Source organism: Anarhichas minor, unplaced genomic scaffold, assembly GCF_050575085.1.
Source record: "Anarhichas minor isolate MPS153535 unplaced genomic scaffold, ASM5057508v1 ptg000010l, whole genome shotgun sequence".
Taxonomy (NCBI): domain Eukaryota; kingdom Metazoa; phylum Chordata; class Actinopteri; order Perciformes; family Anarhichadidae; genus Anarhichas; species Anarhichas minor.
Window position 1 is genome coordinate 8,157,626 of NW_027466456.1, and position 18,020 is coordinate 8,175,645.

At 39.2% G+C, this 18,020-nt stretch overlaps 2 protein-coding genes across 2 annotated transcripts; one reads left to right on the forward strand and one right to left on the reverse strand.

Moving 5' to 3' along the window:
• Positions 1-1,523: 1,523 nt before the first annotated feature.
• LOC142946979 (dynein regulatory complex protein 11) lies at positions 1,524-7,335 on the reverse strand. Its single transcript, XM_076088615.1, has 19 exons — positions 7,325-7,335; positions 6,269-6,596; positions 6,000-6,104; positions 5,634-5,813; positions 5,458-5,529; positions 5,029-5,234; positions 4,826-4,910; positions 4,607-4,732; positions 4,377-4,452; positions 3,862-3,968; positions 3,603-3,689; positions 3,455-3,516; positions 3,259-3,341; positions 2,911-3,018; positions 2,623-2,822; positions 2,336-2,422; positions 2,052-2,229; positions 1,728-1,966; positions 1,524-1,637 (listed from the first exon to the last, which is right to left on the reverse strand). Exons 1-19 carry the CDS (start codon positions 7,333-7,335, stop codon positions 1,524-1,526), a joined length of 2,454 nt encoding a protein of 817 aa, XP_075944730.1.
• Positions 7,336-10,656: 3,321 nt separating this feature from the next.
• alkal1 (ALK and LTK ligand 1) lies at positions 10,657-16,483 on the forward strand. Its single transcript, XM_076087277.1, has 4 exons — positions 10,657-10,927; positions 13,238-13,291; positions 14,875-14,958; positions 16,159-16,483. Exons 1-4 carry the CDS (start codon positions 10,657-10,659, stop codon positions 16,221-16,223), a joined length of 474 nt encoding a protein of 157 aa, XP_075943392.1. The 3' UTR covers positions 16,224-16,483.
• The last annotated feature ends 1,537 nt before the right edge of the window (positions 16,484-18,020 follow it).

Consider the following 18,020-nt stretch of genomic DNA (forward strand, 5'->3'; position numbering starts at 1 on the left):
ATTCAGACAGCCAGACAGAACAAAGCGAGCACTACCCAGCACTGTGCTGCCTCACTTTGACAGACAGCTCCATGTGCCACTGAGCACTTCTAAGTCCAGTGAAACTCGACAAGATAATCTCTTGATGCACAAAAAACAACTTGTCATCACTGAGAGGGAAACTGTTCACGTTTTTCAGATCTCCAGCAGGCCAGTCAACTTTTGGCTTATGAATCCCCAACAAAACATATATTGGATTACAAATCGGGGCATTTCATGGCTTTCAATGCTAATTTCTAAACAGGACGTCATATCAAGATCAAACAGATCTAAGAAAAGGCCCCAAATCATGTCACAGTGAAAACAGCCAACGGATCAACTTGATATCGTGAAATGTGGGCCTTCTCATCTGCAGCATCATAGGATGCTGCACATAGGCTAAAAATAGAGTGACGTTAAGGGGACCAAGGCAATGTGAGGATGTGTTGAATGAATTTAGAACTCGACAAAACAGCTGAACACTCCACCTAAGCCTCTGGACCCCTGCTTGAAACCCCCCTCCCTCCCTCCTGCTGATCACATATCCTCTGGTTCAGACTCTCTACACCTGACAGCGGTCATAGTAAAGGAATATAGAAAGGTTCAATACATACATTTGATCACAAATGTGTCGACAGATGACATCTGATCATGAGCCCAGACTAGATGACCCAGATGCTGGGTGTAACACCATGATGTTAGTGTTATTTCTGTAAGCCACATTCCAAATGTAGTGTTATATGTAACCTTATAACCCTGTGCCATATGGCCAGGTAGCCATAGAGCAGAACGACATTATGCCCTTGACAGTCTTGGTATGTCTCACTACAGTGTGGCCTTGAGTATCATAGTCATAGGAGTCTGTCCACCCGAGCCAGGCTGAATTTATTTCTGTTCATATTTAAATAGCTCGTAGTTTGGTTGGCTGCATATAAGCGTCTGTGATGGGTGACGTTATTGAGGTAACTCAATTTAAGGATGAACTCCAGACAAAATTACACGTGGAAGTAGATAATGCAAGATTTAAAGTAAACGTAAAGCAAACGTGGAAATGGAACACAATGATGAGATTTGATTATCGCTAACAGCAGAAATGGAGTGACCAATTATGTTCTATCTTTGGACAAAATTGTTATTGCCCCTTACTCAGAATACTTCTTCATAGGATGGTCACAAGACAGGAGTTAGCGCCGTTCCTTATAGGCTGCGCAAAGTCCTATGTGAAGTATGTAAGCTGTGGTATTTTGTCTTCTTCAACCAAGTAACAGGTCCAAGAAGATTTCAACATTGTATTTCTAACACCAGACACTAGTGTAAGCATTTCATTGCTCACCATTTCTCCAACGGCAGAATTGAAAACACACAACAAACACAAATGGACTGCTTTTAATTTGATTTATCTTGTAGGGAGTAAATCGGACAGCCATCAGATGGCAATTCACATACAAGCTTCAATAAATGTATAACTGCATTCAACTTGTGATAAAAAAAATATGATGACAAACTTATTTTTTTGCTTTCTTCTTTGCATCTTTGCTTTTAACTGGTGCCTGTTCTTCTTCCTTTTCTGCTGCAGCTTTAGTCCTCTTCTTTCCCAGGGGGGTCTTTGCGTACCAGTTCTGGTGATATACAAAAACAAAATGAATATGCAACAAAGCAGTTACAATCATAAAAATGCAATGAAACAAAATACGATATATCTACTGTACTTTAAGGGCGTCTTCTTCTGTCTGGAACACGGGGTAAATCTTCGCTAATGGAGCAATGAACTCAGCAGCAGTCAGCGGTCTGTTTGCCTGCTGTAGGATGCGACGCTTGGTGACAATGCTCCGGATCACCCGGACCATGTGACCTGGTGTGTAGCCATCAGAGATCTTCGTGAGAGAGCTGAGGTCCAGCGCGCTGGTTACATCACCTCCCTGCTTTCTGATCAGTTGCTTCCACAAGACTGAAGTCAAACAGAGTCAAAGGTCATTTTTTTATACCAACGACCAAAACGAACTAAAATTGTTCTCCGCGGTGTCTATTCTTACTGTATCTTGAGCCGTAGGCCGGTCTTGGGATGAGGAGGATTTTGCTGTACATTTTACACAGTGCCTTGATGTCAGCACTTAGTGGGTCTTTAGTTGTTCCTACTATCAGAACACGATCCTCCCCTTTGATCAACTTGAGAGACTTGGGTAAGTCTTTCTTCAAGCGTTTGGGATCTAACTGTGCAAACACAAAAAAAAGTGGTTTCAATTACCATGCAAATCAAAAACTGCTACATTTAAACAACGTGATAATGCTGTTCAGCTTTTCTTCTGCCCAGAAATACCTCTTTTACTTCCTTGGGAACTTTCTTGTAGAACATTTTTTCAGCGTCTCCAATCCATATTACTGAAGGTTGAAGTAATCTTGCAACCTATGCGAAGGTGATCATGAAAAGTCATAAAGTGTTGCACGTATAGGCTGGGTTACATTTATGCTTCAATTGTGTAGGTGAGAATTAGGACTTAAAAAAACTCAAATAGTTTACCGGCAGTCATTAAAAGAACTTAACCGCCACCATTACGAACTTAAATGGCAATGGCACCCGAGTCTGTTACTGTACCACTGTTTTACCTTAAACACCATGTGGAGCATCATGGCGAGGCCACTCTTGCCTGGGTACTTTCCTGCCGTGTTCAGAGGAGACAGATCAAACAGGTTGGCACCTGTCTCCTGGCAGATTGCATGGACCAACATCTTCTTGCCTACACCTGCAGGCCCTGCCAGTAGGATGGCCTTTATCAGAGTTGCCTTCTCATGTACCGGCTGAGAGCCTGCAACAACACAACATCTTTTATTCAATCCAGAAACAATACTTTCAGCTATATTTATTCAAAATATCAATAAAAATAACTTTCACACCTAATGGTAAAATTGCATACAGAGTTAAGACCTGCCGCACGTCCCACAATGACGGCATGGGCTCAATGTCGTTTTGCCTCAGTGTGGTCCCAAGGTAGTTATAGTCGCCTTGCAACAAGAGGGAACAACTATTAGTCCAATAGTTATTAATCAGCATGGTGAAGCATTGGGAAAACTGCAAGAAAGGACTTTAAAATCTATTTCCTTACTGCAGAAATGATTGTGCCAATTAGAAATTGTTCATTGTGATCATAGTGTTTTTGCAACCACAAACCAGAAGAGGGCAGCACATCGTTCCTATACAGTTATGTACAGTACAGTTTATACAAACAATATATCAAATCTTACCCAGGTAATCCTGCAGCCTAACATTATTTGCTAGTTTCAACAAGCCCTGTTCCACCAGCTCCTGACACAGAGACTCAAGAGTCCTAGCAGAGGTGAATAAATCATGTAATCGATTTCTCCAGCAATTGTATTTACTGATTTGTTAACGTCATACAAATCAACTCTATAATGAAAAGCATCCTCTGTGTGACCTCACCTATCAGCTGTCAAATCTTTCTCCTTTTTTTTCTTCTTCCCACTCTTAGATCCTTTCTTTTTCTGTGGAGAACAATACATATCATCAGGACACATCTCAACTAAACCATGTGACCAAACCTCCCAGACATCTTTCTCTCACTCGTTACCTTGGCATTTGCTTTGGTTTTACCGCCCTTGTCTTTATCCACAGCTAGCTTCAGTTCAGCCAGCTCTTGTCTCATCTGCTCATCTACCTGATGAAAGCAGAACAGACCAAGAAGCATGTGGCGCTGTTATCAGTATTAAACACCAGTGAAATGGACACTGAATGGTTAAAACAACAGCATTGGTTTCCTGTTAGTTTGGTTGTTAAATTAAACACATGTTGAGAATTTAAAATGTTTTATTTCCTGTAGTCAGCATTACCTGTACTCGAATCTTTGCCTCAATGACTTTCCTCTTTTCTTCCTTTATCAGCTCCACCTCGTGCCTTTGGTGGAAGTTTCTGGACTCATTGCGGGTTTTCCAAAAATCTAAAGATGACAAACATTCAGTCCAGGCTTTCTGTGAATGAGTAACTATATACTGCATTTACACCGCTTCTTATTCACCCATACATGCACACGTTCATACAGAGATGGTGGCGGAGCTGCAACGGGAGCAACTTTGGGTTCAGTGTCTTGTTTAAGGACACTTGGACATACTGACAGGAGGACCCGCCCCAGATACTTTACACCGAGAGGTGGTGAAAGCCAAAATACAAGAAAACCTTCAAGGTATGTTGCATACTCATTCCCATTTCGTAGTTTACCATCTAAACAACATACTCTTAAACTATTTTTTAACTAGATTTGAGACGTGTTTACTTTTATTCAGTTGAGAGGCTACACTTTAATATTAAGACTAATATATTATTTTGACCTTTTTCAATGTAAACATACCAACAAAGGTTTTGTTTTCCACTTCCAAGTGTGACAGAAAGGCTGAAGGTAGCATCTTCAATCCTGCTTCTTCTTCCTGAGGTTCAGAATAAAGTTACATTGTGTCACTGAATTTGCAACATTTTTTAGTGAAGCTGACGAGGATTGGTTTGAATAAGAGAATTTCTTCTTACCACCAGAATTTGCTGAATATTATATCAGCCAATAAAAAAATATTTAATACAACTTACTTCCTCATTTTCCTTCTTCTTGTCCTTTTTCCCCTTTTCCTTCTTCTCCTTTTCCTTCTTCTTGTCCTGTCCTTTTGATTTGTTGCTGGCTTCCTCCTCTTTCTTTGCAGCAATTTCTTCCAATAACTGAAAAAAATATATGCGCACAAAACGTAATTCTCCGTCTGCAAACTACAGTAAAAATATGCAATAAATCCTTCTTTTGACGGTGTATTTGACCTGCATAGGGGTCTTTTCGGTGAAAAGGAGGGCTGAGCCTCCGTCCTCGTCATCTGGGTAGTCTGGAAACGATCCCGTTGCATCACTATTTCAAAAATTCAAACAGAAGAGGAAGACAGTAAGAACGCAGCTATTTGATTTATTAAGTGTGGAAATGCTCTCAAATAACAAAAATCATAACAAGTCCCTCTGTGAAACCTCACCGGCATTCAATGAACCACTGTCGGATTTGGTCTTTCATGGACTTGCTCATGTCAAGACCCTCTACATCTTGTAGTTGGTTTGTGACGGCCACTGCAGACTTCTGATAATCTGCGTTGCGGTCCTCCCGTTTAATCCGTGTGCAAGCTTCACTAGCCTGGGCAGTGATTACTGCAGGGCATGGCACCTGGTATTTTGGATCCATGACCTATAACATTAAAATATTAAAAACAAAAGGAACATTTTAATCAAGGAAAAGATTGAATGTTTAAGGGGGAAAAAACGACTAGAGCAAAGTACCATATTAATAAATTATATCATTCAGCTTTTAGATTGAATTCATTAGAAGTACTGTTGGTTTAGTAAAAAACATGTGGATCTATTTTTACACTTTAAGGCAATTAGTAAAATTGATGGCCCATTTCACTCACCATTCCCAGAAAGATCATTTCTTTTTCCCGAGCAATTTTGACCCTCTTCCTCTGTATGTAGCCCCTCCACACCTGCAATTCACATTTAAACAAATCTTTCAGCACGAAAGATGACACAAGCCAAAGACAGAGGCAGAGAAAGAAGCGAGTACAGGATTGCGTTGGTAACAGAGGACCTTCTGAATGCAGACTGCGGCCAACTCAATGGCAGCTGCTCCAGGGTCCTTGGTGCTGTACATCCTGTTCATGTTTCTGCTTTCTTGATTCAACTTGGCCCTCAGGCGTCCTTGACGGGCCCTCTCCGCCACTTGAATTACCTTAATGGCCTCCTCTTGACTCATGTCCTTCGTTAGAGGCTGTAGGGACAAAATAATTGGAACATTTTTATGCTTGTCATTTATTAATTAAATATAACAGTTATTGAATAAAAAGTTTAGTGTCTGTGTATCCCTATATGCCTTTTTGTTGACGTTTTTTGTATGTAACAAAATAAAATGAACAAAAGAATATCAATAGACGTGTGTTGCTTCTTTTCAACTCACTTCTGGGCTTTCAGTAACCTCCACCATTTTAAGGATTTCTGTCAGCATCGTCTTTCGTTCTTGTAGTTCTTTGAAATAGCGAGGGATAGGGATCTCAAGGTCTGCCTGGAGTGACAACAAAAAATAAATAGCTGTTGAGTAATATCATTATCGAGGGGACATCCCAGATAAAGTCAATGCCAGCTGTGAACAAGTCAATATAATTTTAATCAGGTGATTTTAGCAATCCAATTTCATTCAATTTGCTCGGAAAAAAGAAAGAAACTCACAGGTGTAAGCTTAAAATCGTGAAGGACATCATCCATGTAGTGGTATTCCGAAAACTCCTTTTCCACCATTTCATTCTTCAGCTCCAACACCCTCCCAATCACACCTTCGAGAGTTGCCCGAATAACTTTTCTCTTTTGAGGGTGCACCACTTGGTCATAGACCTCCTCAAGCTGTCTGAAGATTTGGATGTAGCGCACATAAAGCATGGCCAGACGCTGGAAGAACACTACCCGGTCCTTTTCTGGGCGGCGGGGCTCAGCAGGTAGTTCCTCAGTGAGCAGACGGCTCAACTCTAACTGAGCATCTGCCCACAGCTGGTTGTATGTCCTGGAATAGTGTAAACAATGGGATGAGCTGAGGCTGGGAAAAGGGTTATCAATGGTAGGTGAGTGATGGTCAAAAAGAAATGCGTCACAATCAATGCAGACCAAACCTTATTCATAGAAAAACACAAACACAAGGAGGAAAAAGAAGCCAAGATGGAAGATATGTTTGGTTGGACTGTACCTTTGTGTGTCTTTTGTGGTATTAGTGTCATAAAAGGTCATACGTTACAAACGCTGAGGGCAACACAGCTAGGAATGTAAAGGACAACAAGGGCAGTAAAGAATGGCCAGACTGCTTAGTCAATAAAAGAGAAACAAACATTGAGTCAGCAGGAGTCTCAAATGCAACAACTGGAGTGAGTGTCACACGTGTCATTATTGTTGCCATATTTCCTGCTGCTCCTCTGCTGCTACATACTTTAAAATACCTTGCTTGTTACTACCTGCATTGCTTCCTGTCGTGTTGTTGGATGCTTGTCTTAAGTTAAGCTACTTTGACGTTTCCAAATTGCAGTGTCATCACTTGTATGCATTATTTTCAAAACGCTACCTTGTATGTATTGTATTTTTACGTTTTATGCACATGCATAACAGTGCAACTTTGGTTAACTAGCTAAATATTGCTAGTTTGCAATAAACCAGCTAGCGGACGTTATCTCGAGTTTAATTCAACAAGTTAAAGTTAAACTACGTGGCCGCCGAGTCTAGCGGTACAATAAAGAAGCTTACCTTTGCGACATGTCTCTGTTTCTTATGAAACAACCGCACAATTTACAGTGTAAATATAAACCAACTACAGTGCATCAAAGATGAGTTCAGCTTCCACAAGTTGACGTAGTGCTTGGCCCGTCTCCATAGTAACCGTCTTCTTCCTCTTCTTCTTCTGATTTTACGGCGGTTTGCATTCAGCTTATTGGCGCATTACCGCCACCTTCTGCTCCGGAGTGTGGATCAGCCGATAGACTTACAATCTTTCCCCCAAAACAAAACAAAACAAACAAACAAAATAATCATAATGAAATAAATGTAAATAAAATAAAAAATACGAGGGGGGCAACAAGAGTGCATTTTTAAATTGCTTTTAAATCATACTGTTTACAATTGCACTAGAGATTCAATTTCATGGACTACAGAATTTCTAGAAAGCTAAAATGTTGCCAGATTCATCTAATAAATGGGTGAAAAGACCATATATTTATATCCATAACGTCATTGAGAAACAAAGACCTATTTCCAATGCACATGTTTTCCCTCTGTTTCATGTCTTTCACTCATGTTTTGTGTTTTATTTTGTTCCTTTCCTCTCGTTTCAGACGATGACTTCACCACCTGCCTTTTTGTGTTTTCCAGCCAGTAAGGATCGTCTGCCCCTCTTTAGCCCTGCAGTCACCTGACCTCCTGCTCACCTGTTCTCACTCCTCATTTAGTCTGTCTCTACAAAAACCTGGTTTTGCTGATGACCTTGCCTTCAGTTTCCTGCCTGTCGTTTGGACTCAAATCCTTTAAGCCACCTCCAATAAATCATTGCATTGTTCCTTCTGCAGCCTCATCCTTTATCTGCGTTTGGGTCCTTTCCTGCTGAACGACAAGGCAGGAAACAGCAGGCAAGGTTACGGGCAAACAGATGAAGAAACCCCGGCAAAAAAACGAAGGAACAAGGCAGGTATTTGTGGAGACGGACTGATTGGGGGAGTGAACATGGGTGACCGGGAGGTCAGGTGACTGCAGGTCAGGGCTGACGGAGAACAGGTGAAACTAATAAAGGTTATCAAAACTAAGCGGGAAAACACACAGACAGGAATTGAAGTGATCGCAAACGAGAGGAGAGGTGAGTAATAATGTAAAACGCGAGACATAAATAAAGGACATGCAGCAGATGGAAAACAAGACAGAGTAGAAGTGCAGATTATATTATATTATTATTATCTAGCTCCACTCAAAGTCAATAGCCTGTAGGCCACATCATATTTTAACAAGGTTGCTTTCTTTAAATAATGTGATTAACTTTTCAAATGTAGCCAAAGTTTATATTTGTGTTTTTTATAAGATATGAAAAGAGAGTAAACTGGATAAGGAACCTTGAGAGACCTTTCAATCTTTGTCATATAAATGCGACCAGAGAGAGAGAGAGAGAGAGAGAGAGAGAGAGAGAGATCTCTATTTAATCATCTTCTAACCTAGATTTGCATTCATTCCATTTTGTTTCATGTATACAGTATACATATATTTGATATTGTATCCTTTTGTAATATGCACCATCGTTGTAATGGGGATTCCATATGCTGCCACGAGATGGCAGTCATGTATAGCGAACAATTCACACTTTTTCAACTCTAGTCGTGAAACCGATGCACTGGAAAGTAAATCGGAATAGCCGTTGGAATCTGCTCAACACGTCGGGTCATCTGCCAGCTGATTTACGACGATGTCGTTTTCAATTGCTCAATATCTAAATCTAAATTTTTGAGTCAAACTCTGGTTTTCTCTAGATCCTCATGCGAGCTCTGCCTCTGTCATTTCTGAAATCCTCATATTTGAGGAATGACGCCTTTGATTTTTTTATTTTTTCAAAATGTATCGGATGAGGAATTACAAGAATGGATTGGAGGTACATGGGGAAACTTTTACATGTATGCTTTACTGAAGAAATGGTAATGATAATTTAACCTTTAGATATTTCCCCACTTACCTTATCAATATAAAATACTAATGTGCGAGGAAATTTGCACATTTGGTAATATTAGTGAGTGAGACACTACTAGGTGACGTCCTTCCTTTGGGATTTACAGACACGTAAAATACTCTCAGTGAAAAGTTTTTCGTCCAAAGCTACTCTGTATAATATAAAAGGATGCAAAGTCCAGCTGCCAGTGACAAACTACATCTCAGGAGAAATAAAGGGAGTTTTAGCCTAATACATTCCGACTATAAATCACAGATATAAATATGAATCAATTTGCAGACTTCAAGCTTTCATGATAAAATGTATTGTTTTTTGGTACATTGAAGTCGTTTGATTGTCTTTAATTTGGGCTTTTAATTCAGACAGCTGAATCAGAAGTCCACTAACTTTTTTTGAACTCTCTTCAAATGCATTTTTAAATGTACCCTGAAATCTCTTGCTTTTTAAAAGCTCTATCACAATTATAGTTTTCTGTTCAGTGAGGATGGGGAAACGGCCGGATGGCTGCTCCTGGAGACGCATTCTCTGCAGCGCTTAAGCGGTCACAAGACTCGGACATCGTTGAGCAAAAACATCGACACGCTGACAGGTCAGCTCGAAGCTTACAGGCCCACAGATTCTTCTCTTCTCTGCATCCAACGTCCAACAAGTTGGTCCATTTGGGAAACTACTTTCCTGCGCGCTTTTATTTTTTTCGATGGAAATTTCAGTGACGCCCTTTTTTTAGACGTTTAACCGTTACTTTGCTTGTAAAGGATAGTTGTTGTTTTTTTTGGAGCCGAATTGTCCGGTAAAACTACAACTAGTGATGTGTTGGTGCGTAAAGGAGGGGCGCGTGGCAAAGTGAGCAGATGCCGCCGGAAGAAATTGCACCAAAGATGTCAACATTGCTTAACCACCCACACGAAATCGATTGTATTACCTTCAAGAAGGTGGCTCCTCGTATAAATAGGGACGCATTATTTCAAGAAAGACGGTGGTGAGCACAATCTGCCGGCTGTACTCTCTCGCTCCCCTATCCGGACCACAACGCCTGGAAGAAATTGCTGAAGACAACTGTGTCCACGTTCCAAGACATACGCACATTTAACTCCTAAAGTAAGTCCAAAGTTAGATTGACTTATATTTGTTTTACCCATGTATTGACGAAATGCGACTGCTGCGTGAAGTGCATTCTGGTGATTTATTCCACTTTTAGAGGTTATGTATGTTACCTCTGACGGATTTCTTTTTAGAGTAATTCTGGGAATGTCAAACAATTGGGGTTCAGCATGAAGCAAAGTGAACAGCAATCTTTTTACTTGTTAGAATTAAACAGACTCAATAGCATGTGTATAAAAAACAAACTTATTTGCTTATGTTCTCAGACAGTGAAGTCATGCGGGTGGAGAGGAAATGGCACATTCTGTTGACAATCTTCTTTCTGCTCATCACCTCGGGCCAGTGTATGGACAGCAAGGACGTCAAGCAGAAAGAAAGAAGGACCCTGTTGGATCTAATCTTACAGGTTATCAGAGACAGCCAGCAACGGGACAAACGCATCTCCAGGCGCTGTAGCAGTGGACTCTTCACCTCCGCCCAAGACACGAAGTTGTCCTCCCGTGAAAAGCCTTTCTATGTTCCTAGGCTGGATAACAGTAGACTCATAGGTAAGCTGATATGATTTATTTTTAGGTCCTGATGAAAGCATAATCCCCATTTTACTGTGGGAGACTGTGGGATTAGTCTGGTCTGTGCTGTACACCTTATTTATGAGCCTTATGGAACTTGGGGTATGCATATTAATTCAAAACATATGGAAATGGTATTTGGCAAGAATATGCTTAAAAGAAAGGGTACAGCGTTCAGATCTCTCTGTCCTCGAATGTCCAACTCAATTTAAAGTAGTTAAAATAAATAATGAAGGTATACTTCATATGTGTAGGGAAAAGGGGCTATATCCATAGACTCTATAAGAAGCTATGTTATATTTATCATACATGGTGTTGTTATTTCTAAGAGATGTCTTGGACATATCGCTCCATCATTCAAACTGCGATTGATCGATGAACGGAGACATGATGGGTACCAGGAACTCATGTAGGAGGAGCATCGATGTGTCAAACTTGTGAATGATTCATTCAGTGTGATTCATCCTGGAATCTTAAACATGAATGATGACCGCCCTGCACGCACACAAAACGCGCTGTGACGTCTCAGAAAGCATCTCCAATCGAAAGCATCTCCACGAGACGCATCCGGCAGAGCAGAGACAGGACTGGCTGTCGTTGAGTCACATTAGTTTACTGCATTGTATCAAAGTCACTCACTCCTTTTTGAATGTAGTTACGGAATAAGTCCATACGAGGAGGTTTAAGAACAGTCCGGTCCAGGTTACAGATTTTCAGCTCCAAATATTACCTTAACAAATGCACCTTCAAATAGATCCTTGTTCATTTCTCCTCACATGAATGGTTGTTGACCCATGTCGGAGGTGTCGGACAAGGGAGAATGAGTTTGGTGCATCTTTGCCGTTATTGGTTAAATGAAGCATTATGTTCAGACTGGAATTAAGCCGTTTAACTAAATCTTTGATACATACCTCTTCAATTATCTGAGATCACAGACGAAGCTGCCTGAGATTTTGGTGTAGGATTGTGCCTCAGTGGTACAGTATGTGCAATGGGAGTCTTATTAAGAGCAGAGTGAACATATGGTATTGTTTATCTGCAATATTAGATCCTTTTTTGATCGCTGTCAGTAATATAATGTTGTAGTGATGTTGCACAGGCGTCGTAAAGCTCAAAGTGTCGGCCCCAGCTTATGCAATTGGAAAAGTACCTTTCTCAGACCACTGAGTGGATGGAATTTATCTTTGAGGTTATTAAAAGCAGCATATTGGCAAATGGTGCGTGTGACACTACCAAAAGATCCATGGTCACGCAAGGATAGATGTTTTGAAGACAATGAGGAGGAAGGAGAAACATCTGTAAACCCACTGATGTGGGTGTGTGTAGTCTTTGCATGTTACTCAGAAGCCATGGAGTGACCACATGTTGCAGAAAGACATGGTGTTTATTTTACAACTGTTTTCTCTGTTAGTTTCGAATTTCATATGTATGGAACGAGAAATCAGTTTTAGACTGGCAGCTTGTTGACATGCATTTATTATTGCCTTGGAAATGCAGTACACTGGTGCAGTATAAACCATGTTAGCTGGCTTTATGTAATCCAGGCTGTCATTTTCACTCTTCACATTTGGGTTTTGGCTTGATGGTCACAGTCTGCTCTTACATTTCCATAACTCTTTGTAGAATATTAAAATACATAGTTGTGTTTGATTAGTCTGGGTAGGGTGATTTGAAAATGACTTCCTCTGCTGGTTTTCAAATTGGCTTAATTGTTATCTTTCATCCTCCTGCAGTAACAGCATTCTGTGTTCCGGTGTCTGGGGGCTAATGTAACATTAGCCCGGTAACTACTTGCATGGACTTAGTCTGATGAGAATTAAACTCCCATACAATAATCTCTTTAGCCTGTTAGAGTTGCCATGTGTTGCCTGCATGGACATTGACTAGAAAGGACTTGATGCCATTACCCCATCTAGACTGTATGAAATGGCCCCACTAACAATCCAGATCTCCATAGAGATTATAATGTAAATCATATAAACAATTCTTCTGATGCATCATGTTCGTTTGGATTGCTGTAGTTAGACATTATGTTTTTATAAAATGTAGAAAAATGTTAATGCCCCAAATCATCAAGCACATTAATCATGAATAATAATAGTGCAGCCACATGTTGACCTTAAAAGGGTGACATTAATAAATTCCCTGCATTTCAATAATCTATCCAGGAGGATGACGACTTCGACAATGACAATCATATTTATCGTGACTACTGTGTAACTTTTGTCAATCTCTGTTGTTGTAAAATTACTTTTGATTGACAAGCTAACAGTGATTTTTCTTCTCCAGAAATCGTTCCTAGAGATGTAAACATGAAAGGCAAATTCATTCAGCATTTCACAGGTAAGAAAGTCACCGTCAAAGAAAACATCAAGAGTGCAAAGTTTCCTTTCCAAACATGTTTTGGAGCAATACGTTATATGCGACCTTTGGCGGAAGAATTTCTTAGTTTCACCCCTTTGAGAAAATCATTCCTGAAAGCCAACATGCAGTATGCTTAAGTCTTGGAGGCTTCATGAACACTGGCACTCCTGTGGGTCAGAAGAGAGTTGCCTGGCTTAGCTATAGGGCAGCAGTGCAGAGAGACGGCACATGGTCTAAAGCCGACAGAATTAAGTTGAAGGCAGTGCAAGGTTAAGCTGATTATTTGTCTCAGGACCTGTGAGAGACTTCATTATTGGTGTGAAAATCTGGAGGTTTAAATGTTGGTGCAGAAACTCTCAGAAGTGATTTATAATTGAAGACTCAAGTCCTCTGTTCACCAAGTCCAGCTGAACCCCGACTCCTAAACCATGTCTGTGGTGTTGCACTGTTCTCTTTCACTTTCGCTGTATACGAAGGTACTTGTAATAAGCATTAGTTGATGGGTAGAAAGGCCTTTATATGTCCTTATAGGATGCTGATTGACATTATTTTGTGTTACGGCTATTTAAGTGTTTATGAATGCATAGTTAACTGCTTATAAATGCATAATAAGATATGTATTAATCTTTATAAAACAATACAAAAGCTTAATGTTTAACAATGCTATTGTAAGTAAGTTAAAGTCAATAAATGAGTTTGTAATGCTATTATAAACAATTATAATAAACTACAATATTTCTTGCTTTGTACATAATTTGTCCTAAATTCTACCAGATCCATAACTTCAAAGCATGTGACTTTAAATACAGCGTGTTGATGTGTTTGCAATATCCTGCATTGTTTACTATCCTCATGGCTTTTACAGATACGGTAATACAAGTGAACAATACAGAGTGTGTAATGCTTTATGATCCAGAACGTGCCTTGTTCTTCCCAAAGCTGCAATGCTCCTACTTTGCTGGTACTTTGCATATCTTATGAGGTTACCAGCAGATTTTGTGGTCTAATATCACGCCCAGGAATTTATTTTCAAATACCCTTTCTATGTTAACATCGTCTATCATAACGTGTATGGTAATAATTATCCTACAATTTACAAACAGTATAAGCATGGTTTTGTTGAAATTTTATAATTTGTCAAACCACCGTTGTAATTTACTTATTTCCATTGTGATCACCGGCAGCAAATTCTCAAAATGTTGTCTGCACATAAAATCAAAATTTCAGTATTTTTTTAATTTGTAGAGTGATGTCTATTCCCAGCTCTATATTAACAAGTAACTTTAGCAATTTCAATTTTGCTTGGGAATTTAACAGTTTGGAGGGACAAGATACTGAGTTGGTGTTTGCAATACCATCTATGACGTTCTAGACTATTGTCGTATCAATAGTGGGACATTTTACTCACACACACACCCCGCCCCTTTGTTGTTTCTAATAATGCTGTTTAACCATTTTTAAGCTGTTATCCTCTCGTATTGTTTTCATAGTTTTACCGAAAAGAAAGTTGATGAATAATTGAAATATTGATCATTTTGCCTGATGAGACCTTTTCTATTAAGCAGGACCAGTCAAGTTCTCGTCGGAGTGCAGAACACACTTTCATAGACTTTATCACAACACAAGGGATTGCTCAAGACCAGCATGTATGTATGCCTTTTCCTCTCATGGTGCTCTTTTTATAATGTGCTCAATGTCTGTAGTGCCATCCTTCATCATCACAAGTATTGTGCTTTAAAGGCCCAGAACATTTATTTTATTTTCAACCAGCTTCTTACTGTGAGTGAGAACTGTTGCCAGAGTTGGATTCATAGATTGTATATTAGAAGTTGAAGTTATCACTGTGACATCACCCATTGGTTTGTTGACTGCCGTTTTGAAGCCTCGAGTTTGGCATTTTGGCCGTCGCCATCTTGGCTTTTTGCAACCAGAAGTGACATGAGAGGGTGGAAATTAGTACAACCGAACATTGAAAAAGACATTTTATAGTTGACTGAAAATGTTACAATTAACTTTAACCCTTTCAAAGTGAGTTTTCACTTCATGAAAGTTCTAAGAATATAACACGGACAAATCCCAGACCAGACAACAACATGGCAGTGACCTGTCAATCATTAGGTAGCCACGCCCTAAAGCATACCCTGCTTTATAGTCTATTTTACTCTAAATGGGCCCATAATTTGCTAAATCAACATCATGCTGTATTAAAGACAACTTGAAACTAGCGATTGAGACCATAAACTCATGTTTACAGTGTTTTCTGAGGTCATAAATCGAGTGAGGAGTCATTTTCTCAGACGTCTATGCAATCAGACTTCTTTTTGCAACCAGAAGAGTTTCCCCCTGCTGGCTATTAGAAAGAATACAAGTTTAAGGCACTTCCACATTGGCTTCTCTTTTCAGACACCTCGCTGGATTATTTCAATTGAGGTGGAAGTTTTTGCTTCTACTTTTTTGTGCTCTTCTTATTGGTTGTATGTTTGCTGGGCTTAGTTGAAAATGGTTGATCTGACATACTTCCATACTATATCAGGATTTAGCAATATTTGAATCAAAATCTGATAACAGTTGCTGAGCTCTGTTGGATTGGGATGACGCAGAGTATTGTTGAATGTATGGCTCATCTCTCATTCTGCCTCATACGTCTTTTTCATTGGTACGAACATTTCTCACTTACTGTGGGATAGTTGTATTATTTTTAAACATCAGAGAGAAAAAAAATACCTGACCTATATAACTGTTTATAAGAAAATTGGAACGCAAATTATATATTTGGGCCTTTTAAATACAAGATGGTATGATAACATATTCATGTTTTTTTTTTTTTTTCACTTTCTTTTTTTCAGATTACAAAAGATGTGCAAGATTGCTAACACGATTAGCAATGAGTCCACTCTGCATGCAATCGTAGATATTGCATGTGAGTATAAGTGTTTTCCTCTTCTTGGGTGGGGTTCAATTCACTCTGAGTTCTTGCCAACATCCCGTGGCAAAGTAAAATGGTTAATTAAATAGACTATTTTGTGTATATATTTATATAAATTCTCTCAGCGAGATGTGGAGGAATTCTGAAGAAAACTGGAGCTCACAGAATCCGAAACATAAAGACTGATGCTCATGTCATCAGAAACATGTCTGAACTGCATCTGTCTGCAACATTTGTATGCTTTAAGAATATAGAATGTCTTGCAGTTGTTCGTGTTGAAACACGTCTTGTTATGTATTTTATCTTTATTTCTTCAGCATTAGTGATGGTTGGCTGAAGTTGCACACAAATCACAGAAAGAAATGGATTTCATGCATTTATTTCTCTGAAATCACGTTTCCAAAATCCTATATGACAACATTGTGGTGGTCAAATGTTTTCTTACTGAACCTGCAAACTATTTAGGGCTGCAACTCGTTTTTTTATTATGGATTAATCTGTTTATTTTTTGTCTGAAAAATAAAAATGGTGAACCATTTCAATCACAATTTCCCAGAGCCCAATAAATCTTAAAATGTCTAATTTAATCTGACCAACAGCTCAAACCCAAAGATATTCAGTTTATAATGACAGAGAATTCCAGAAAATCTTCTCATTGGAGAAGCTGGAACCAGTGAATGTTTAGAGTTTTTCCTCCAAAATGTATTATTAAAATTGTTAGACTATATTTCTGTCGACTGACTAAGTGACTAATCAACTATTTCAGCCCTATTTCTATCAACCGTATAATACCAGCTCTTTGTAAAACAGTTGTGATTAATGAATGGGTATTCTGTTTGGATATAAAGTGGATAGTCATGGGTAAAACAATACATTTGATGGTTGATAGTGTCTTTATATATTTGATATAGATATTAGGATTATATAGAGAAGTATACATTTGTGAGAAATTGCTAGTTTGATTATCTCAACTGGACATTAGTTTTCCACTACAGTTACTACATTATAGTATTTTAGTGCCACTGACGATGTCATGCCATCTTTTGGTCAACTGACATGAAGAGTATTTTTCGTCGTTGCCGCATTAAACAACACTCTCTCTGATTTTTATAAACATTACACATATCTTATCAGTGGAAACCAAAGATTTTATAAAAAGTATAATGCACACTCTGAGGGTAAAGTAAGAAAAGTAGAACTATGAACAGATGAGGGTGGCTTTCTTATCAATCAAAAACACTGCTACATGCTTCTTTGGCTAACATTAAACACACTAAACCTAAAAATAGACATTCTCAGGACAAAGCTAGGACTAAGACAATCGTCAGTGCAGTGATTTTGGACATAGTCATCCCTTTTGTTAACGGCGATCTTCCATGACAGCAGGTCTGATGGGTTCAATCTAGTCCTAAATGCAACATGAGTAAAAGCATGTGCTCTCGGTGAACGCAATTAGGTCTACCTGGTGAGTGATTGCTGCAAGAGAGTTCATCTGCACAAGTGTCCATTTAGGTTAATTTGAGTTCTTCGTGGTATAGGGCTTCTGGTGATTATAAAAAATAAAGAGGCTGACACATTCTCAGGTATTCAGTTTCTCAAGTGAATCAGATAAGATCCTGCCTGTTCTGAGAAATCTGACAAACATATATCACAATCGAGGGGCTTTTGAAAGCGGGATTCATTATTTAGTCATCCTGATCATTTCTGAATGAGCTTAGACAAAACGTTGAGTAATGGCAGACCAGTAATAATTCTTTAAAAGCTGACAACACAACTTTCTCA